Here is a 25,237-nt window from a genome sequence, read left to right as displayed (position 1 = left end):
ATTGTTTACTCGCGGCGGGATATTTGTCCCTCTTGAAAAAGAGAAAAGGTGGACCGGGACGTCGAAGGTGATTCATTGGCCTCTCCACGCGGAAGAAAGGGGTGAAACCGGCAGCGACGGTATCCGCAAATTAACCCGAATTGAAAAATAAACGTCCCAACGTCGGAAGAACGCGCGGCGACGTTTCAAATTAAGGAAGAAACACTTCGAGTCTACGACGGACTATTTTCTGCCCGCATAATGCGCCCTTCAATGGGCAAGCTGCTTTTCTACTCCTCGGCTTAAAAATATCTCCTTTATACGACAGCGCATCCATACATACGGCCCCGTCCGAACAAAAGAGTTCCACCCCCCGCAGAAGTTGACGTCTTAGAAAGGGGAGACTCGTCACGGAACTCTCTAATGGCCGAGATTTTTGCGGTCCCCGGGATATTGCTTTAAGTAGAAAGTTGGTGAACATCCGTTCCCTGACAACTGGCAACCATCGCGGCCACGGAAAATAAGAACCTTGCCGGCTAACGAATATCGGATAACCATCGTTCTATATACAGAATGAGAAACGATTAACCCTTCGCGCTACCAATTATTCCGTCGCCGACGACACCCTACCATTTAAACTTGTTTGAAATTCACTGCAAAGGGCAGTTCCTCGACTGCCACTTGCAAACAACTACTCAAACTTTGTTGTAATTTACGTTTATGGAACTTGTATCTTTTTCCCTTTCTTTATTCACCGATGTCGTGTCAGAGAATTTTCTGTGACAGTTGACAAGGGACACGCCCACTGTGGAACCCTTGTAAATTTTTAACATCCTTCTTGTACGTCAATTATAATTATCCTCGAATCAACATCGATTCTTCTGGTTGACATATAACGTATACACGTATATATACGGGAATAATCTGCACGACACGTCTCGAGCCTAGTTAATACGATCGATGACGAGGGATATACATGGGCGCATGAAACCCGACGACGTTAAAGCGTTTAGACATCGCAATTGCTACCTGTCCGGCTTGTTAGAAAAGTTTCCCCGAGCTAAGTTCCTTAACACTAATACAGGAGAAGTTCGCGGTAATTTTGACGCGGACCAACGACACTCTAATTAAGAGAGGGGTTATTATAAATAAAGCTGTACATCAAGTGACTTCAACTTTCTACCTAGAATACTTATCGAGATGCCAATTAAGAGACAGAGAGGTGATCAATAAATAATAAAGTGGAAATAAAGTGTACCTCCTCCGCTACGTTTTTCACGACACGGATCGCGCATCGTCGCTTAATCGATCTGGACAGAATGAGACACTTATCTTCCAACAACCCTCGATGTGTCGACAGCCATGCGAAATGCAAACGTTCCGCCTTGTATCAAACGCGAATCGATAGGTAGAGACACTAATACGCGCACTGATATCGCGAACCTATCTTTTGTTCTTACTTCGTTTCCTTTATCAACGATGACAATGATACGTGGAAGTACTCTCACTGTAATGTCAAAAATTTGTTACTAAAAAAGAAAAAAAGAAAAGAACATTGTCTTTGTCGCCTCTTAATTGACGCGATCTATCGTTTCGAAATACCGTGTATATCGGGAGAAGTATGCGACGAACATTTCCGTGCAAAACTCGATTAACTTAATATGTATAGAAACAACAGACAGTGTGTATTTGCAGAATAAATTCGCGATTCCGAAATCGTACACGGTGGCGCGGGATTATTAAATTGACTGTAAATTAGAATTGGTATTGATATTGAAATAGCGTTGATTTAGTTTCGCCCATTGGTTCTGATACAGTGCCGGCCGCATTATTATAAAATCATTCTGTTTCACTTCCGGCAAAATATGTACACGCGAAGCGACACTGTTTGAGGCCCACTTAATGAATGTACATTCAATTAACGGAAAGTGTATTTAAACGAAAAGAGCCGGGCGTGTTTTCGCTTGTACCTCGCAAATTGGTATAACCCTTAAGTAATGGACATTCGGGAAACTGTCAACGCGCTCAAACTTTCACGCAGATCTCCCTGTTACGTCTTGCTCGACAATTTCAACTCAAATATGATATCAAACTACACTCGAGTCGAAAACCGACGACAACAAATTACGAAGTATTAATTCGAATTTGCTAAAAAAAAAAAAGAAATGGGAAAATATTTGATAGCATCCACATGTATAGTTATTAATTCGAACAAATAATTGGAATGGTTCTCGATGGAAAGAAAATCGAACCGAAAAAAATGAAGCGGATAGCAAAAGCGGATATTCGACCTTCGTTCTAGCGTCGAATACCAATATGATTTAAAATACTGCAGTAATAAACAATTGGTTCGGAATGTACGGTTGAACGGACGACATCGGTGTCACGCGAGCAGCTGACGTATGGGCAACAACCACTGGCACCGAGGGGTCGTTTCCCAACGAAATTACTCCATGTTTTACTAATCCACACGGTGGTAGCTACTTTCTGGTCACGTATTCGAAAGGAAACGCGGCGTCTAGCTGGGAAACGGGAGGAGAACGAGAGGGAAAGACAGATATCTACGTGGTCGAGACACCCTCGAGAATAATGGAACACTGATAGATCGCGACGGCACGGCCCATTCACTTTTTCTGCAATCTTTCTTAGCGAATCGCTAGCCGGATCCGGTAATCATTCGTTCCGGACACAGCTGATCCTAAAATTGGTTTCTTATGTGCCGCGCCGTTCGTCATCGTAAGAAACGAGCCCTCGGTGAACAGAAAGGATTCGGCCAGGCTGCGAAAACGATAGGACGTTACTATTGAAAAACGTCATATTTCCGAGTCGAAGAACGGCCACACGAACCATTTCCAGTCGTCTGTTCACGAGAACTTTTTCTATTTTTCTCAATATAAGCTAGTTGAATTCTTAATATAGAAATGGTAAAATAATCGCGCGAGAATTGGAAAGGAAGATCGATTTCTCGCCAAGTGAAATAATAAATTAAATTTTCCCTCGACAATATTAACCTGCGATGCACGTGGAAATATTTTTAGCTCTAACTCCAAGTTGCAATTTATTTTTATTCGCCTGCTCCCTGAACGCGAGTAACAACGTATGCACAATTGCCTCGCGAACAAGGAGAGACACGGATCACGTTGGGCGGAAAACGTGAAACAAGAGAATTAGGCGCGACAGGCTCGTACCACGGAAGCAAATGATAGAATACCTGGCGAGCAAAAAGAAAAAAAGAAAAAGAAAAACGGAACGCGACATTTCTATCGTCTGAACTTGAAAGTTGATACAATAGGGTGCCAGAGGCGTTACAGCAGGCCTCCCTCTTTCTCCTCTTTCACTTGTCCCCGGCAAAAGAAGCTCTGCTCGAAGCTTTGCTTAACCCCGTCGGAAGTAATCAACAGCCGTGTAAAGAAGTGAAATGGAAAGTGTAGGCCGGGAAAGTGTGTCTACTGTGAGCGAACTTACACCACGACGGCACCGCTCAGGGTACCTCCTCCTAGTTTCGAGGCGACTGTTTATGCAGATTCCTCGGACGTAATAATCCCGACTGCTTGATGGTGTGTGCGAGATCAGCCGTGAGGTCGACCGTGTATATGCCACGGAGCAGCTGCCTCAAAACTGCGTCGTTACGTATTCCTTTGAGCAAGAAACTGTAAATTTATTGAAAGTATTCGTTTACCTCCGGACGCTGCATATTCAACGGGGCGATCTCGCTGGTTTCGTTTTATGCTACGCAGTTTCCGGGACTCTTTACAGCCTGGTCTTCGCGACATCTTTGCTGGGTAGTAATTTTCAGAAAGATATTTCTTGCTCGTCAATAGCCGATGCTCTCTGTTAGTTTCGAACAAACAACAAGTGCCAGTCCCTCCGTGGGTATTTGGGTTACCACCCTTATCGCTGCGGCTTGACTAGTTTACTGGGCTACTTTGGTAGCCTCGTAGGTACATTAAAGTCCTAAGTAAATTCGTCAAGTATCAGCTACAATTGTTGAAACCTAAAGTCTTATTCCTCGCGTGCTACATCTCCTACAATCTTGACTCACGCATAATTCTTTCATCGGCAATATCCATCGAACCTCCGTCGATTCGTATTTCTATCAACCCCCTTGTTCTAATACTGCGAACAGGTGGATATCGGACGTCCCGCAAAAATACCGTGCACGGACGAACCGTTGGAAGTAAATTACTCTCTGTCAAATTGAGCCACTCCGTTCGCTGACAATTGTTTTTAAAAACGATTAGGGGTCGCCAGCTATCCAAAGCACGGAATGAGTAGCCAAATGGACCGGTTGCCAAGATAAACCATTCACGAGCGGGTCGTGGTTCATTTATCTCTCTTCGCGGACGTCATCGATTCGCCGTCAGCCCGACGTGAAATCGCCACCGCCATACGCTACGATGCAATCCCTTAATCCATTCTTAAAACCCTGGTCGTATTCTGCCCTCGTATCTCACTCGTCGCGTCAAGAGTTCCATAACCTCGACCAGCGGGACGTCTGTCACGGGTAGGTGACGTTAACAAAACGCAATTCGCCAAGAATTATACGAGCGTATTTTCCATTCGTCGTGTCGCGTATACGAACCGAGGACGGGCGTTTCTTATGCGAGAGGGTATCGCAGGTCGTTGCAGCGTTACCATTCCGCAAAGAATAGCAACGGACGACAAACCGTGCCGGTCGATCGGGTTCGCTCACGCGGCAATCCTCAATGAGACTTTCTCATAGATCTTCGTACGAGCGTACGAACGTGATCTTTATCGATGGCAGCAGCGGGGCCAACAATATTGCCCGTATAGCTATCTCAATGATAAATCGTGACAGAACGATACGTGCCTTCGATGCGAGATCTCAGAACGGGCATGGTCAGCCGGCTGTCGGAACAAGTTATCAAAAGCAACGGGACGAGGGAAGGTGGAACGCGAAGCGAAGAGACAAGAAGAGCCGAAGTGAAGGGTAGGAGATGGAGAAAGAGGGGGAGAGAAAGAGAGAAAGAGAGGAAGAGGCAAAGGATGGACCAGTTATTGCCAAGGATCTCTATCGAACAATTCCATCCCGAAGGGCAATTCAGCTACAAGGTTGGCGTCTCTTGTACAGATCTCCTACAGGTTCTCCTCTCGTCCGTTTTTGCGCCTAGCGAAGCCGAGTGTCCACCGGAACCGAAACAGGGGGGAAATACAGACCGGACGTGTCCGTATCGTCCTTTTCGGGACACCGCCGCCGACTAATTCGACGTCCCTTTCTTTTTGATAAGGTCAACCGTGCTTCGTGCGAATCCTTTCTTCCGCGGGACGTTGACAAGAAATAGGTTAATTGTCCGGCCTCGACAACCGCTGTCATCGTCCACGGGAAATGTACCTTTTTATCCGGCAAAATACTGTCGACTAACCTTTAAGTCAGAGGGAGACAGAAAGAGAGTGAGAGAGGGGAGACGTGGACGCTGTACTTTCACGTGGTTGTGCTTGGTAATACAGACGTGCAGATTAATTAAGAGAAAGTCGAGGAGTGACCACTATAATTAACGACAAAACGAAGAACGTATATATTATATACATTCTGTTCGTAGACAAAAATGCTGACACAATGAAACAGACATTTCCGCCGACAGCGACAATTATCGTTGGTAGCGACAAAAGGGAGGCAACGCCAACTAAATGGAGAGCAGAAAAATATTCCTTTTTCTAATTAAGAATAATCCATTCTCATCAAAGAGAAGGAAATGCCGGAGACTCGAGCAGGGACGCGCGGTGATAGTCCACCGGGACGACCACAGCCCAGCATCTTCCCTGGACTGTTCGAGTATTATCATTCCGCAAGTTTCTATGCAGGCCTCATAATGAAGTATTCGCCTACTCGTAATCCTCGTTCTATTTCCTGCTACGCTATTCTCTTCGACCTGTCTTGACCAGATACCGTCGCAACAATGCACGGAAACGACGAAGGAACCGCAGTCGGGCTAATCCTATTTGTCTTGTAAAAAAAGTAGGCTATATACACTTTCTTTACATTTACGAGCCATAATTAATACAACATGCACATACACGTTGGTCAATTAGCAATGATAAAAATAATAAAAAATCTAGTGCTTCTTCGTGAAAAATGACACAACTAAACTCTTTAATCCCTCCGCTACGGACGTCAGCATACTGTCGACACACGTAACTCGTTTTAACTGAAGCATATAGTGAGCTTCTATGAAATAATTTACTACCTGTAACGAAATAATCTTTTTTCGTTTCCTACTATTGCATGGTATTGTTAGTCCTCGATCTCCTTTTTCCACTTTCCTTTACATTTTGTAATGAAATTCATGAAACCTTGTTAGCGATCTCTGTTCATGAAGTTCCCCTTTCATGTCGCGCTAGGTCGACAGATGTTTTTGTTCTCTGGCTTCGTAGCGGAAGGGTTAAAAAGGAATTAAATTTTTCTTCGATTGTAACACCAATGCTCACCAATGCTCACCATTGCACTGACAAATGGTGATACATGCAATCGTCAAATCACGTAAAATTGTTTAATTTCGCACGCCAACAAACTTGCAATAAACTAAATGCTATAATACAAAGAATATCTGACTCACAGCAGTATCTCTTAATCAGTCTTTCAGCTGTGACAACTGGACCGTGTACTATGACCTGGTTCCGGCTAACACGATGTTTGACAGCCGTGCAAACGTGTTGCAAAATCAGAAAAATTAAAATGCTAGTACTTCCATTAATTGTTTGACCGTTTCATCCTCCTGCATTAACGTTCTTCCTTTAAGGATAGAATGTAAGACATATTTTAAAACGTCTAACAAAATCTGTCATAATATTACAAATTTCATTACGTATACCGTATAATAGTATATGGATGCATAGAAAAATGAAAGTTCGATATCCACTGATAATAAAAATCCCATAATCAATGCGATAAGTAGCAAGAATCGCGTATGGCCGAGCGCAGACGTCCGCGTCCGACTTATGGTAGACTCTTACTACTGGCGAACCTTCAAACTCGTTTTCCTCGAAAACGAAAACTCAAACGCAAAATTGTTATTCTTCATTTTCGTTTTATTTTAGCTGCTAGAATCGGCCCTTAAATTTTCAATCAAAAATGTCCAACATCCGTGCACAAACGTTTACGTTCAAACAAGAGTTCTATCGAACGATTGTACAAAAGTCGTGCGAAAACAATTATAAACACACGAAAATAACACATCGACTATTTTCTGGCGTGTCTGAGCATACTGTACAGTTGCTCATTAAACTGGAGACGAACCTTTGCTCAACGTTCGAGCTGGAGATCGTTGTTGAACGAGCGGTCCGGCGTGGACTCGCGCCGCACTATAGAGATATACTCGAGGTCGAGAAATGAGAAACGAAAGCCACTTCTGCTATCACTTTACCAAAGATCTACCTTAACCGTCGTTGAACAGTTCCAACACTCGCGTCGCCCTATTACCGACCAGCCAACTCTTTCGTTATCTCCTCGGGCTTCTCTCGAGTGTCGAGTGTCGCAAATACCGCGCAGCAAGTAGTCTTTCGCAGGGTAATCGTTCACGACGATCCAATCGGGGTAACCGTGTCGCCGCCGTTGAAAAATTGAACGTGTCAGTCCCTCAAGCCTCCTCGATTGCCGTTTTAACACCGCCGGTTCCGCGCGTTTATCGTTCACAATTATGGCTCGTTCACCTCGTGAAATTTGTATCCGTAGCGATAAAACGATAATGGAAAAACTGTGATCGAAGTCTTGCCTTGGTCGGACAGAATTATTCAATTGACAAATACGTGTACTCCTTTTAAAGATAACTAAAAACTATTCTAACATTTTCATTTTTTTTTCAGAAAAAAATACAGTCTTCAATTTATGGTTTCAAAGTATAAAAAAGTAATATCTCGATATACGAACACTTTCACTCTCAACGTCCCAAGCAGATAATAATAACGATAATAATAATATCACTCAACGGAGTATACGACATAACAGAATAACAAGACGTATAAAAAAAAGAAAAGATGACGTTCATCGAGTTTCTTAATTTAATCAATCTCGTGACTATATTATCGACCATATTTTTATATGATTTTCAATCATGTTTAACTTAGAATCTCTGTAAAAAAAATACAGAACAGATGGGAGAACAGGCTCACTCCAGACATCGAATTCGATCAATGAAGGTAGTTCCAAGGTGCCTGCAGTCGGCCAAAAAATATGCAGCACGTATTTGCATACGTACAATCGTCCCTGATGTTGGCCGTAAAATTTCAATTTTCTCGTATCGCGATATCTGGGATAGACTAGGCGTGGGCCGTGACCATTTAGCCGTATCGGTCCTCGCGTGTGCATGCACTCGATGTATGGTGTAGCAAATATTTCAGAAAGTTGATATTCATGCAAAAACTTAGGGAAACGTAACAATCGCGAAATCGATAAATCACCGGGGAATAATCCTTTAACATCGAGCGAATCTCGTTACTTCGAAACACCGACGCGCCACGTTTGACGAAGGACGAACGGGATTAAAACGCCGGCCGAATGTTCGATTCGCGAAAATCGGAGCGATCATCGGCCCCCGTAGCTGATACGTAAATCGTGTCGATTTATAAGAAATTCGATTTTTGATTCGATAACCGCTATGTCCGGCCCGTCAAACTAGATCTAGTGTTCGTGACCGAGGCACGATTCCATTCGACGATAAAAAAAGGACTTTACCGAAAACAGCGGTTTTATCATGTACATGTATCTATCCGATGGTCGTTCCCCTCGTTTCTAGAATAAATACACCGAAATGGCATCGGCCCCGGAATTTCCTCGATCCTCGACAGTATCGCCAGCTCGCTATACTTCCGTACCCTAATTAAAAAGCAATTTCACCTGATCGAAATATATCACGTACACGTACGTAATATCGATACACGAAAACTGTTTCTCCTCGGTTTCCGCCCGTTCCCAAATCGGCTTTTGTACGATCGTGGTGCGCGTACTAGGTACAGAGAATAAAAAGATAATTTCAAAAAACGGCAGCCCCTAAGGAACTCATAGAAACGAAAACTACATTATCCCCACTCGATCCTTTTTGTATTTTATGAGCGTTCGCCGATCGTACGTAAGCAAACGACACGTTACAATCGATGCTGGGACCAGAAACGATACACCCTCCGCATTGATTACACGATCCGCGACAGGATCTGCGCGCCGTTGAACGTAACTCGTCCATGAATACCGAGGATTGGAGGGTAAATTCGAATACGTGGAATCGAAAACGGTGGTGGATCGGGGATCGATCGAGGAACGAATCGGTTTGCACGTAAAGGCGGGCATAGGTATCGCGTTCCTCGCTTTTATTCTGGAGGCAACGCGTGGGATGTTGGCCAAGATATCGCGTATCCGCGACGTTCGTGTAACGGACCGTTTCGGAACCGGAAGTATCGCGCAAGATCCCGCGATACGAACGTTCGTGCGAGGAACGCTCAATCATTCGCTCGATCCCATCGAGCTTTCGGTTGAAAGCAACAAATTATCTTGTTACTGGCCCTGTGTTCGTTGATAATTACTACCCGCCGTGCGAAATAGCAACCCCTTCGTTTAAGACTTTCGAGGGGAACGTTAAAAAATTAATGCAAACTAGACGATCCGAAAATAGACGATTTGATTAATTCCAACAAAAATATATACCACGTGTATAATTCTCTGATTATTTTGAGCAATATACCAACCGAGATTGCATAGAAGGACGTAATCCTTGCAATGAGAGTAACGCATTCACTGCGGCTCGTTTGTACAATGAACAATATCTGAATAGCTACATCGCGATAGACGCGTAACTCAAATTCTATCTAAATGTTGCTTTTCGAATGTTGCGTAATCAACCAGACGCGCTCCAATTTGAAGGGATATACAGCGAATTTTTGATTAAGCTTAATATCGTGGCTTCAAATGAACATATTTGCTTCCCTTTTGTAATCGAACCGCTGCCGACAAACTGCGGACGTTTATGCATTTATGAGCAAAATGTAAACGCACAAGATGTAATAAAATACACGATAAACAATATAAAATATGGAAATGTACGAAATAAATTCGCGATTATTAAAAGATAAAACAAATCTACTTGCGTTTATAATACCGTCTGCCCGCCCAAACATTTCCACTCGAACCGTCGACGAATTTTTGTTTAAAGATTAGCGCGTTCGAACACGCGTTTACCGCGTATTTTCACAATTTTTCCGGCCCGTCGCAGCAATAATCCCCCAATATTGCGCGGCACGAAATTATTAGCGGGAATACGGCCAGCCGCTTCTTCCTCGCAGCCACAAAACACGAAATGTTCCGTCGCGTCGAAGCGAATAATTAACGCGGGGACGACATTCCATAGCGAGTCATTGTGCTGGAATAAAGTCGTTTGCGCGTATCCGCCACCTTACCCCCCGAAACTGTTAGTGTGTTTCGCCTCAATTAAAAATAATGAGGCCCGCGGCCACCGGACTACCAATTTCGACGGAACGCTCCGCGTTTACGACGGGCGAGACGAAGGAAAAAGTTCTCTCGCGGTCATAAACAGACCTGGGAAGAGGGAGAAGTTTAGTAGAAGCTACCCCGGAACCCTTCCGCCCCTGCGGAAGGCCGACGTTGACGAATGACATCGAAGGGTTATCGACATTCGTCCGGATGTCTGAGAGGTCACGTATGACGAGTCACGTCCTCGATGAAATAGAGATATTATCATGCGTTGGATAATCGTGACGCGAACCATCGACGTAGTAGCACCGGTCCTCGTTAATGACTACCATCCAGCCAGACCCTGATCATTTCGATCTAGATTCGCGTACGACCGTTCTATAACCGCTGGGTCATGCAAAACCCATTCCGCCCATGGCAGAATATTTTGCCAGTCGTGATAGCGCGCCACCCTGTTTAACCCTGGACGACCCGCGATTTTTCCTCTGAAATATGCCGCGTGACTGCGTTCCGTAAGATACTGGTTAAATGCTCGAGGAGGTACGTGTTTCGTCCAACCTGAAAAATTACAACTGCACGTTTTGCGCAGCGAGGAACCACAGAGTTTGCGAGTCGTCCAGGTTTGCAAGAAGTTCCAGACGACCGCGTAGCCACCGATCGCGACCGACGAATCGAACGATACACGCGACGAAGTTTCAGCGACGAGCCATTTCGCGGCGGTTCGAGTCGAATTGCTCTTAAGTTAATTGAGAGCACTAAGAACGAAATTGTTGTATAAGTTTGCGCAGCCACTCGGCCTAGCAAACAAAGCGGACAATTGCCCTTAGGCGAGCGGTCGTACGTGCTCGGTCCGGGGCTCGGCGTTGTCCGAACGAACAGCTGCGGAACAACAAGTGAAACGAGGAGAAACGAGGTGGCGCAGAAGGGAATCGAACGGCCGGGAATAAAGAAAAGGAAGAAAAGAGGCGAATTTCCACCGGCAATCTGTTTTTGATCCCAACGTGAGCATGCATTCACGGCCTGTTTCCATTTCGTGGCGCACGCACTGGTGCAACGACACGCGCACACTGGAAACGTGGAATACGTACATGTACATTGGCAATGGCACTTAACATGCGAAGTCACGCGCGATAGAACCGCTGTTTCACCGACAGGGCCGCCTCGACCAGTGTTCGCCGCCGTTCCAGCCTTTTCGCGAACGCGAAATGCGCTTCGGACTTAAAGATTCAGGCAAACGCGTCTACACTACAAAGCGTGTTCCTCGAGGAACAGCCTAGCTATGATCGTATATACCCACCTAACCATCTCATCATCGAGATTTCGTATTTTCATATCCATTCCATTAATGAACGTAATACGTCGTAACGGCTGGATTCGGTTCGTGTTTCCGCCCAAAAGCCTGTCACGCCCCCAGACTTCGCAAACTTTCCCCAATGTTCGCCAGGGAGTAACGGGAACACGAAAACGATCAGTTTCAGGCTGGCTGGTGGGGTTAATGCAACATTTCCGGACAGGAAGGATCAAAACTGGCGGCTAATTCCGGCCAGTTCCATATTCGCGTAGCACACGCCGCAAGAAACACAGCTCGCACTTTAATTCTACCCGGTGTGGCTCAACCCCGGCCTGTACACCAGACCCCTAATCTTACCCGATTCCATGCATACGTAAGAAGCATCGGCAGACGCCGCATGCAAGCGGCACGCTAACCCTTTACGACTGCTCCCTGCAGACCCATTTATCGATCGAATGTGCCAAAGGAAAGGTTTCCATTAACCGCGCGTATCGCCCGTGTACGTACGTGCCGTACAACTGTTTCATCAGCGGTGCATTTACCGCGCGTACGACCGCTCCCGGTTCTGGTCTATTGTAACTAGCCAATTGCCATCCGGGAGGATCGCAGGCAAAGGTGGACCAGCTACTTATACGAAGACGTGCATCGACTAACCTGGCTTGCGTCAACGCGCATTATATTGGCAACGAATCAATAATACCTACGCATACGCGCTACGTACCGTTTTACGTGTATGTTCCGCTTATCTACGTGTATGCGCGCGTATTTCTATACGTGCACGTGTATATATATATATGTATATCTGTATATATACATAGATATATCCTATTTCTATCGCGACGTTGATCTGATATCGCATCGCATCTACACGGAAATTTATGCAAAGCAGCGCCGCTTGAATGGGAGCCCTTGCGAGGGCGGAGCGGCGAATGAACCTGATTCCGTGACCCAGCCATCGCCGGGAAACAATAAATCTCGAATAACGATTGGCAACAGAGAGGAGAATCCTGGCCCGGAGTATCCCGTGCCGTTTTTGAAGATAGATATACCAGCCGGCCAGTGGGACTTGGAGCGAACCGGAATCGTAAAGCGGAGGAGCGCATTTGTATCCTGTCCTGGCGTTCCACCTGCATTTTTTAATCCCACGCCTGCACAAATACGCCCAAACAAGACGTTATACGCGCGCGTTTTACTTCTGATTGTTTGTTGCATATTCAGGATTGATCGTTTCGAAAATCATTCCGCGCATCCCTCTGTGACGGATATATGATACGACTAAACCAAGCGAACGGATTTCAATGGAAATAACACGAATGGATGTGGCGTAATGAAAATTCGTACGTGTTTATCTTTGCGTTTTTCATCGGCTTATGGGGTGGATCGCGGGGTATCCAGAGGAACGGTGGATCGCGCCGATCGCATTTTTTATGTAATTATGCGACACGCGAGTATTTGTCTTGATGCACTAAATCGCGAGCGGTAGAAATTATTAGATAACCGCGTTAAATAAAATGACGCCGCTGCCGGATAAATGCAAATTCAGTTTATCTGTAATGGCTGGCTGCGTTCTTTAGTTCGGCTCGGTAGCTCGTTTTCTCAAATAACAATTTTACCATCGTCCCGCGTTAAATCACACCGTATCGCTGATTTAATCACGAAAAGAGCGTTCCCTTTCGACCCAATATTTGCCGAAATTATTACGACTATGCAATTCGGATGCTCACTCCCCTTCCCTCCTGCTCCGTCACTTGTTCCCAACTATTTTACAATTTTTAACAGGGAAATCATTATAGGCGAACGTATATGCGTGCAGTAAACATGTCCCTGTGAAAATATTTTACCATTTTATACCCGCATGCATACGCGTCCGGTGAATAAAAATAAATACCCGGCCATTTTGGTCCCGTTAAAACGTTCCACCCTCATTTCTACTTGTTTCCCCCATTTACCTCGCCGCTCCTTGACCACTCAAACTTTACGTCCGTATCGCGCGAAATTACGATGGCAACGCGTAAAAATTCGAACAATAGACTTTTATAGCGTAATCTGGACCGTGGAGCGGAGTTCGGTTAGGGTGGATAGATAAAAGGAAGGAAGGGACGACAAAAAAAAGAAGAGAAAAAGAAAGGAAAGAAAGGAGAGAAACACACACGATTAAACGTTAATGCGAACGATTCTTTCTGCGATAAAGGCGGCACGTTTACTCGATTTATCACAACCTATTTGCATTTCGTCCCGTTTTATTAGCCGTAAAACGGTTGTTGCTGTGCGCATCGGGCGAACGGAACTTTAACAGGCCAATTAACGCGACTGCCGGCGATCGACCGCAAGAAATAAGTGTGCGCTTCTATTTCCGCCACGTAAATTGTTTAATCAGCACGTGCATTGACAAATAATGACGTGTTATCCAACAGCGGCAGCACCGCGACCATCGAGGGATTAATCTCTTCGTTACCGGTCGTACGTAACGCTGAAAAGTGAGTAAATGCGACCGGGATTGGGAGATGAAACGTGTGTAAGCCTTTTCGTTTCTCTAATACTGGCCAAACGAGAGGTATAAAGAACATATAGGGAACACGCATATGGGTAAATGTCATAAACAAATGTGAACGGAAATGATGCGTGTATTTTATTTAGACCGTATTCCATTTGCTTGATACAGGCGCATCCGTGGGGAGCGCAAAAGGGAAAATGATGTTCATTTTATTTGAAGAACGCCGCACATTGTTTCAGTACAATCTGTATAAATTGCAACGTGGAGGAACGAACAAAAGCTGCTTTTTAACACTCTTCTAACGCGCAAGTCTGAAAATCAACGAAGGCCAGACTGAAAATGAACAGAGCCGTATCAAAAGGATTCGTGGCCCTTTAATATGCAAATCGTTGAAAAGCAGCGCACACCGTGTGGCGCATCGGATCTCTTCTTCGACCCTTTCAAGAATGCCATACGAAACGAAGGCAATTTGTTATAAATCGGACACAAATTCTTTCGCCCCTCAAATGCTTGCGAAACGCGTGGTAACAGAGTCGAAAATAAGGAAAAAGACAAAGGAGATATATCCACCAATACTACACTAAATCAGTTAACAACAGTCGAGTAAAAGAGAATGAAGATTCAAGCATAACGTATACCTTTCCCTTTCCATCCTAACTAATTTTGTAAAAGTAAAACTACCAAACCACGTGTTCTTTATCGAACGCGTCTGACATAACGTACGCAACAAATGGATTAGTTTAGAAACCAGATTAGCCATATCTTCCCCGCGAAATATTGTTCTAACCGTCTAGACCGTTTTCATTTTATAAACGAAAATCCAACGTTCCTTTTTCCAGGAGGACTCGAAACCTCGCAAGGATGCGGGACCGGCTATCGTGGTACATGGTCTTTCTGATCCTGCCGACAATTCTCCTGGCCAGGTCGCTCGATAAAGGTAAATAATTTTCTCGGAACATTTAACCTGCCCCGTTCTCCGCGTCCCCGTCGTATTTCCAGGCTCTGGATATAAGATCTTTTGTACTTCTTGGCATCCGTTTTACCCGATCCAATTTTGGCTCTCCCCCGTTTAATTTCAACGAAAGCTTCGAGCTTCGAATACAATTTAGTTGGATGATTTAATTAATGACCAGAGCTGATTCACGTGATACCGTATATAGTTACTCCCGGTTGGTCTGGGTGGTGAGAAAAGAAAAAAAATGACAACTTTCTTTTTAGTAATCGAGAACGACAGAAGTTGCGCGTTATGGCGGAAGTTCTAAAACAGGAACGCAAAGTGTAGGAGATTATCAATAGCACGAATAGATAGAAAACGTATTAAGTAACTTGTATAATTCGCTGGCTGTTGGATAAAGTGTTTAGCGAAACTTGGTTGCTCGGAATTACGCTTGGTATCGGATCCTAGAATCGGTGTGTCATACTGATTCCCGAGGCGATCCTGTGTATCCGATAGTGCACGCGGTACCTGCGCATTTGTAATCCGCTCGTGTAAGAAGTCAAGTACGCCGGGCGGACTTTAATGCTATTAAGTATGCATTAGATAAAGCCTCCGCCTTGATGCGCAATAAATAGAGGCCGGTTCCGAGCGACAAAAGGAGACGCGCTGGCTCCGCCGGGAGAAGAGAGCAACGGGAGAAATGGAGGGAAAAAAATATGCCTAAAAGCACGCTAACCTCGCGAAAAATCTTCTCTAGTGTGCACTTGCTACACACTCAAAAGCGGTTGTGAATTGGGAATACTTAAAGAGGAAAGAAAAGAACACAACCCTGCCCAACTAACTGGTCGAAGCAAAGTAGGAGCACCTTTCCCTCGTAGACCCAGCTTCTTGTCTCGTTGTATAAGGTTTCGCATTGTCTCGCGGAAACAAAAGGCAGGTAGCTTATGCCCTGCATTCAAAAGCTCGCAAAGTTCAGTCTCAAGTGCTTGTCTTTTGCCTAGACCCCTCCGTCGCTTCCTTCTACCAGCCACCCCCGTTCCTTCCTGTCGCCTGCCTCTCTCCGTTTCTCAATTTTCTCTCTTTCCATTTACGGATTTCTATATTCAACAAGCCAGCTTTCCGTACTCCACCGATTTCCCTCATTCTTCGGCATTCCCTTTACCAGAGGACCACGGTTACTTTCCAATTGCCTCGAGCTTGTCATCCCCACTAGCCATCCGCAACCCCCGTTACGCGTTAAACTTCCTTGACCGCGTTTCTTTCGGTTAACGTCCGCTTCCTTTCATGTCGGTTAACTTAATTAATTAATACGGAGCTAATGGAACAATTACGATGCATTCTCGAGGTGAAAGGATTGTTTCGCTCTTAAACGTAACGCGCAACGCGATTTTAAATCTAATCATCTCGAAGTTCTGACTTCGACGCACAGTGTCCGTACCCGATAAGAAACAATTTCAAGCGATACTCTCGAATCGCTTCGGACTGCAAGAAACAATAACAGTCGAGCGACTTTCGAATCTAAATCGCCAATCCATTTCCCTTCCTAACGACACCCAAAAGTTTCCCACTTTGATGCTTAGTTTCTAAGGGATAACAAGTTCCTGGAACAGCGATAACTCTAAACAACTCGGCCCACGTCGTCAAAACAAATCAGATACCGTGGAACCTAAACGATCAAATGAACCAGTCGAAAGAGATCTGATTTCAAACGCCATTTCACTTCGCCCATCGATCCCTTACCTTTTCTTACGGGCTACAACGTATCCGTTCGCGAACCTCATCCCCGCAAATTACCACTGCGAATTCAATAGCCATCCGAGAGCTAAGACCGCTGAATACCTTTCAAAGAGGCCGTTCACCGTTGGAATATTTCCAAAAGAAAGAAAAAAACGTTCCAGATCGACGCGTCCCGTACAGCATACCGTCGGATTGGAAGACGCTCTGGTTCAGCAACCTGGACGAGCTGCAGAGAGTGAACGAGGCGAACGACAACAACACCGTATCGAACGTCACGGCGCAGCTGGGTGGTACAGCGTTTCTGCATTGCAAAGTTCGGAATCTGGCAGACAGAACGGTGTCCGACGCCGAGGTGAGTGACCGTTACCTGCCCTCGATCGCTGTTTTAACCAAAAGAACGTGGAACCATCGTTCGAGACCGATTCAGTTTGTAGCAAGAAACCTGATCGACGAACGTGCCATCTGTCCCGCAGATATCCTGGATACGACGACGTGACTTCCACGTCCTGACCAGCTCGACGTTCACGTACACGAACGACGAACGGTTTCAAGTTTTGCATCCCGAGGGCTCGGACGACTGGACCCTTCAGATCAAGTATGTTCAGGACAGAGACAACGGGACCTACGAGTGTCAGGTAATAACGCGACTAATTGTCCTCCACGGGAATCGCTTTAATCAGCCCCTCTGAAATTATTAACGCCGGTTTACACTGCGCGATTCCTGTCGTACCTCCGCGGAGAACGCCGCGAAGGGTTCGCCAGCGCTGAGACGGCGTCTCGTTGTTGTCGAGCGCTGGCAACCCTCGGAACGAATCGATTTTAATGAGACTAGGCGGTGAAATTCGCGTGAGCAAACAAGCAACCTGTTTACGTAAATTTATCGTCCCTAGAATGTTGCTTCAAATATGTACGTCCCTTTATTATATTACACGAAACAGACAATTCTATTAGGTCCGAATGTCTGCGTCGAATGAACGGCCCTCGATTTTTGATATAATTGTTTATCCGAACTTCCCGTTGAATATTGCAATGCGTGCGATGTTGTACGAGGTATTTTCCGTTGCAGGTCTCAAGGAGTACAGGGATACTATCACACTTCGTCAAATTAAACATAGTTACACCAGAAGCATTTATATTAGGGAGCGGCGAGCATCACGTCGACGTAGGATCTATTATAAATCTCGTATGCATAATAGAGAAGGTAAGACTTCGTATTAATCGCGTTTAATAAATCGCCGTGGAATAAATATTTCACTCGGCAGCACTGGGAAACGATTAATGCAGACCTGTTCAATTTTTCACCGGCCGTACGAATCCCCGTCGTTCGAAACACACTTCCGCGTGGCCCGTAACTGCGCGTTCCCGTTGGCGCTGGCCTCGAACGGTGTCGCTGTAAATCGGCTGGAGGGATTCGTTTCGAATAATGAACACGGTCGCGTTCACATTTTTTATATCAGTTCCATTGATACGAGCGAGAATAACCGCGCTGCTCATATGCACGGCACGGCCGTGAATAAAGTGCACGCGATGCTGTCCATCCGCTTAACGAAGGTATACACATAGAAACGCGGAGCTTGCAGTTCGTGGGAACATTGAATGTACCTTGGGTACGAGCGTGGAATGGAAAAACCTCTAGCGAAATAGGCGCAGCTTAGTCGCGAATACAAGAGTGGAAGTGCATTAAAACGGCATCGCCGACCGCCGCTGCAAACTCGACACTATTGGGAAACGAAAATAAAGTGTGACGTTTTTTTTTCTCTCTCTCTCTCTCTCTCCATCTCGCCTAACCGTGCACGCGTATAATAACCGGTCCGCGGACAAAACGGGGACGTGTCTTAAACGTTCGAATCGCGCGGAGAGCTAGTACATTGATCTGCAACGTCCGGATTCGCCCCTCGTTTAACGAAGATACCAGGGAAATGCATTTAAGAAATTCTTTCGCGCTAAATTGATGGTATTAACGCGAAAGCGATATGGCTTCTGAGGGAAGCACCCTATAAGAAGATACGGTATTCATAAGTACGTTATATACCGCGGTAAGACAAACTTGGGTACGTTGACGTTGCAGGAATAGTGCTGAGACGCTATTAACACGTTGATATTTGGACCCTATAATCGATTTGTTGTGATAATGAATTAACGATAAGGTGTTAACGATAATGCGAGCTACCGTGGCAAGACAATGGATTAAACCACTGCGAGTCCATTCGAGACTAAGAAAGACGGTACGCAACGTTTGCATCAAACATTGAAGCATGTGAAAATTGTCGAATCGAGGAATGACTTTGTCTCGAACGGTTCGAGCAGTGGAAAAGGCGTCCACTAACGTTCCGCGATGTTCGCTACAAGTGGCTGACGTCGAAGTTCTATTTCGCTACGTGCGCCTCGCAATAGAAATATCTTTCGAGTCGGACGCGCATCGAAAAGCATCCCCTTTTCGTTTGGTCCGTGAGAACGCCACAGCCGGGCCAAAAAAATGTCTATCAGACACGGCCAGGCAAAAACTCGTGCCACACATTCGTCGTATTGACAACGATCAATCGTTTCGGCAATTATTCCGGCTAGACTTAATTACGCTAGGTGGCGACGAAATTGCCGTCCACGCATCGAGAATCAATACAGTGTCCGCAGAATGCATTAAAATGACATTTTAATTATCGCCAAACCGGAACAGTATAGAGTAGGGTTCATTGAAATTTTTAAGTTTCCACTTGTGCTGGTAGAAATGATTTTTATCGCTATATTAGCCTTCGTGAAAATACTGCCAATTATTTACATTTACTTATCTTCTTTAATTTAAGAGTAGCACGGATCGCGATATCTTTCTTGTCCCGACAATTATTCATCGGTTAATATTTATTTTTCACCGTTTCAGAGTCCAACACCGCCGCAATATGTTTTCTGGTATCACAATAATCGAATGATAAATTACGATATTACGCGGGGCAGCGTAACCGTACAAACCGATCCCAGCTCGACTCAAAGTCGACTAACGATTCACCAAGCGGTCGAATCGGACACGGGCAATTATACGTGCAGCGCCTCAAATACCAAGCCGGCATCTATCTATGTCTTTGTCACAGAAGGTACTTTCAGAGAATAATCCCTCGTATAATATATTAAACGAAACAAAAGCTTTTGTTCTGAATCCATTGCCATTATTTTCCAATGAAATTTTATCCCGATAAAAATTATAGAGGATATAAAAAACAATATATATATATATATATATATATATATATATATATATATATATATATATATATATTGTATATATATCACGACGTTCGCACGATTTACTAATTGCAATACTTTCGAACGTGTTTCAGGTGACAAAATGGCAGCCATACAGCGCCGCAAGACGTCGGCTGCGGCGAAAAATTTCTGTGAATTGCTAGTACTAATTGTCACCGTTGCGATAGAGGTCCTTTTAACGCGATAAGCGTTTCTCTTCGATATGTCCATAAATTATTATACCGTTACTTCCGTTTGTGATAGATAGGCTACTATTCTGCGATTTTAACCCTCTATTCACTCCTCCTTCTTTCCCTTTGAAATGCTGGACACATCGTCATACAATGCGATCTTTTGTTTCTCTCTGTATTCCTTTAGGTCCTTCCTGCTTTTTTTACCTCGACACGTTTCTACTCTTATCGCCATCGTCTTAATTCGAAATTTTACTTCTTTCTTTCTCGCCACGATCAATTAAGTCGCGTTCGAACAATCGTTACGTCTTATTGCCTTTTTTCTGGTATAATCGCTCTTTCCGTATCGTCGCCGAGATTGCCGCCGGCTGAATTCTTTCGATATACGAGATTTTCATGGTAGATCGCGTTCCGTGTGTCCGCATCATTGACGTGCGACTAAACTGATAAAGATACTTGCGGGTAATTGCAATCTCTCTCTCTCTCTCTCTCTCTTTCTTTCTCTCTCTTTCTCTCTCTCTCTCTTTCTATGACACACACACACTTTCTCTCCCCTTCATGTTCGCTCCATCCCTCACGCCCAATTTCTAATTACGTCTGTTTCCTTCAGCAGAGGTATATAAGATAATTTTAATTAACGGGAATTCGAACGTTTCGGAAAATGGAATTTTCCGCGACAAAGGAGCGAAGCGTGACCAAAGTCACGCGGTACACGCGCCGGATAGAAGGCACTGTCTTAGTTAATCCTTCAAGGAACGAATAAAGTGCAATAACACTTAAGTACATATTATAAATAGAATCTTATCGTTGGCGTATCGTAGTACCACTCTCTATCTAAGTTAATTATAAACTTGTTTTCGACGTGAGACTTTCATTATTAAACTTACATAAAAACCAAAGCTGTGATCGTGTCAGTTTTTATATAGCGGTGAACTTTTTCACAGATTCGATTAATTTAACGCCGCTTAGCGCGTTCGGATCGTTTTCTGGAAAATGAACAGGGGAAATTAAAAGAGAGAACCGGCGGCGCGTCGCGTATCTCGGTAAAAGTTAATTAATCGTAACATTCCTCGAAAGCAATACGAACTCTCCGCGTCGCATCGGTTTAGCCTCGTCCCCCGTCTAAAGCGTTACGATAGGTTTCCGGTTCCGTTCGACGGCCACGAGCGACCACCCCGCGCCGTGGCAAGTTCTCCACAAATTTTGGCCCACTTTCGTTCGAACGAACGACCATGAGTTACGGGAACGGAGACGAGCGTGCGTGAATCGAAAGTTTCATATCGACGGCGTTACTCAATAATCACCTGGTATTTGCGGTACTTTACATCTCAGCAAACTACCCTCGGCCCTTCCGCTTCATTTCTCGCAACCGTTCTAATAATTAATCACCACTCGAAACATTTCATTCCCATTTTATTCGCCGCGAATCCGGCGTACATATCGTTTCGTAGCCTCGTACACGCAAGACGTGTATTTGCGTGATCGATAGACCGTGAGGTGCATTGCTCGTGTTCTCCTCTACGATTATCGTGTACGATCTTCGGTATATGCGTGTACGTTATTAACTTGACACGATAAACATCATACGATTCTTTCGTTAATACAATCGATAGGGAAAATTTTCATTCGACATGTTTTATTGACAATTAAATATTAAATGCGGACATGCGTGCGTTTGTTTGATTAACGTGATAACTGAGATTAAAGGGAAGTAGAAGCAAAAAATCGTGCTGAGATTTTAAAACTATATTAATACGATAACGCAAATAGACATCTGTACCCATCAGCGAAAAAATCAGTGTTTTTCCCTTCCATGCAAACACACCGTACGTTATCGTTGAACGAATGATCGTAACGTTTTATACCACTTTCTGTTTTACACAGGCCGAGGGTAAAAACAGAGAGATCGTTACGAACGACGAGACTCCAAATTTTTTCACACGAATCACCGTCAACTTTCAACCTCTTCCAGTAGGAACTGTTGTACATTTATCAACGACGTTTCGTCTGCATTTGGCAGTTATTTTTGAAAACAGCACAAGAACGACGTTACGTGGTCAATAAAAATAGAAAATTAACAAATTTACATATCGTGATCAATGAAACCCTGCCGCTGTTCCGAGGGGTGAAGGGAAGAAGGAATTCGTTTTATAAATTCAGCGAGGAAATCATATGGGATAACGTTTGCGTTGACTGACGAACTTAAATGCGGACGAAAAGTTACAATTGGGATCAAACGACGAGTATCATACCTAGAAATGTAACCCGAATGTTCGACAAAATCCCGGGCAAATGAGAAACTGTCGTACTGTTTGACATAGCAGGTCATCCGGGCTGAACGTTCCATAAATTTCGATTTTACATCTGTTCGAACGAATCTGAGTACCACATAGCTAGAAACTCTGAGCATATATATATATATATAGAAATATCCATAACGAAGTTTCATAATACAGGTAACGATTCACGTGAATAAGGATCGCGTGCGTGTCGCGTGACAACGTTATCGATTGAATACAGAAACGTGGACGATGTGTGTGAACGAAACTTAACAACAAGAGAGGAAAGCATAATAAAAAAAGCGAGGACGCCACGAACGTAAATCGATCGATTCATTCACTCGCTACCCTACCTTCGCGTTGTAAATCCATCGTCCGAGAATCGTTTACAGAAATACTTTCCTCGAGGAACTCTTTATCTCCTTATCGTTTAATATGAAACACCAGAACCATCATCCAACCATCTACCCCCGACCCAACCTTCACAAACATTTTTGTCGCGTAACATTAAAATGTAAAAGAGACCTAAGAATCGGACGATCGTAAACTGTTTAATAAATCTGATCATAATTTATGAAGCTAAGTTAAATTAAGCAACGGAAACGATATCGTAGGGGTGGTTAAGTATCCGAGCGTTCTTCGGTACGATTTTCGTCAGAATCATTTAGAGGATAAAAGAATATCCAAGTGCAAGAGAAAGAGAGAGAAGAAATCAGTGATCCTCTTTCGAGATAGGAGCAACAAGTTTAATAGGAACGTAAGATCGGTAGATGAATAACTGATAAGACTTTAACGCTCGAAATAACTCGAGTGACGTTTCTCGCGTTCTGCGTGTACATCTCGGGACATCGATGCATATATCTGCCATAGAAAATCTCTGTGTACCCTCCCCCGTGTCACAACGTATACATCATCGACGATTTGTAACTTACGTTTGTTGTGTACAAAAGAAAAAAAAGGAAACAAACAAAATCGACACGTTATCGATTTGATTTCGATAAACCAATTTTTTAATTGTATAGGTGATTGCGTAGCGATAAACGTAGATACACACCACACACAGACACACATACACAGAAAAACATACGGTGAATGAAAAGAAAGAGAAGACAAGTATGTTTGGTGCGTTGTTTAACGTTCACCCGCCTTTTTACGAACTTTTGTGCCGTTTTACTTTGAAAATTTATTCGCAAATCCGTTGGAGAAACCGAATTTTAATAAAATCCACAATATAAAATAATATCGACTCTTTGGTGTCTGTATTATGCTCTGCCGAATTTTCATAAACCGCCAATCGATAGAGAACTGGAGGAAGAACGGGGAAAACTGGAAACGGAAAACCGTTAGAACGAAAGACGATGGAGTATGCAACAGATAAATAATAAAAGTAAATCTCTGAACCACGTAGCAATTGTCTTCGTTAAGGTTTTCGATGACAATATCTTTTAGTTCCGTAACAAATCACCGAGGTCTGCACGTGCGTGTACGTGCGTGCGTGGTTGCATGCGTGTAATATAAGTCTGATTATTATAAAAGACCAACTATTTCGTCCTAATTATAAAACAAAATACAGCTCGTTTGTAGATGGTTCACGATCGAAAGAAAAAAAAAAAAACAAAGAATTTACGTGTATAAGCGGAACACATTACGTATATATACACATATACAAATATATTATAAAATGTGAGAAAAAGTACCGAATGTGAAGAGAACAAATTAGACGAGAAGTTGATTGTCGGTCGATAAGTTTATCATCAAAATTTATTTATACGCCAAGAATACGATCTGTAAGAGACGATACATATTGGATAATTAGACCAGTATGTACCGGTTGTTGCTTCTCGTATAATTGATCATCGCAATAAGCGTCTGTGGTAAACTGTCTTATTAGAATCAGTTGAAAAGAAGAGACTTCGTGATATACGTTGAAATCGTACTTACGAAACAGTTCTACTCAATGGTATCGAACCAAGTAAAGCCAATCAATAAAACTTGTAACAAAGCGTACCTTCTTTATGAAGGGATCCTCTCGATCGTTCATAAATCAATACCAAAGACAATGCAAGTCTTTCTGATGGCTTTACTTCCCTTTGATGTTCACCGCCAAGCAAAAAAAAAAAAAAGAAAAAAACGAAAAGAGAAAAAAAACAATTCCTCGATATTCAGTGACTGTGTCCTTGTGATGTGACGAAACACCAAAGGTGAGTTTGTTCAAGAAAAATCTCAACGAATTTCAATAAAGTTGCAGAGTCCTTAGCCGATGCATTCTGTGATGTTTATTGGCGTAGGAGTTCTTCATTTTATCAGAGATCCTGGATCCTTTTAACGCTACATAATGTATTCTAGCTCGATTCGCGATGATCATTTTTATTCTTAAAAGAAACGAGAGCTATTCGATAACGACACTGATTAACTTTTTATTATACTTCCTGGACATTTCGAAGGCCGAATGATAAAATATAATAAGTAGAGATTCTGTGTTTAAGTCATACAATTGTCATTGCGCATCGCGAACACCCTGCTACTTCAGCACGAAGTAATACCTTATATTTATAGCTATTCTTATTATCTAATATAAACAGGTCATCCATGTCGACTCGGACTTTTCGTCCGACATGTTTCAGTGACCAGAGATACTTAAAAACATTACTCACTGACAG

The 25,237-nt window shown here is 43.8% G+C and overlaps 1 protein-coding gene across 2 annotated transcripts in view; it reads left to right on the top strand.

The window, feature by feature from the left end:
* The window catches only part of Dpr12 (defective proboscis extension response 12), a 57,754-nt gene extending 37,292 nt beyond the window's left edge, over positions 1-20,462 (top strand). For both annotated transcript variants that reach the window (XM_076894894.1, XM_076894893.1), the window contains exons 2-7: positions 15,039-15,136; positions 17,035-17,225; positions 17,347-17,508; positions 17,940-18,074; positions 19,749-19,959; positions 20,203-20,462. In XM_076894894.1, coding sequence (XP_076751009.1) covers positions 15,061-15,136; positions 17,035-17,225; positions 17,347-17,508; positions 17,940-18,074; positions 19,749-19,959; positions 20,203-20,315 — 888 coding nt within the window. In that variant the 5' untranslated portion in view covers positions 15,039-15,060 and the 3' untranslated portion in view covers positions 20,316-20,462. The remainder of the gene's footprint in view (positions 1-15,038; positions 15,137-17,034; positions 17,226-17,346; positions 17,509-17,939; positions 18,075-19,748; positions 19,960-20,202) is intronic.
* Positions 20,463-25,237: the final 4,775 nt, after the last annotated feature.

The sequence above is a fragment of the Xylocopa sonorina genome, chromosome 5 (assembly GCF_050948175.1).
Source record: "Xylocopa sonorina isolate GNS202 chromosome 5, iyXylSono1_principal, whole genome shotgun sequence".
Lineage (NCBI taxonomy): Eukaryota > Metazoa > Arthropoda > Insecta > Hymenoptera > Apidae > Xylocopa > Xylocopa sonorina.
This window is presented reverse-complemented; position numbering and strand designations above follow the sequence as displayed.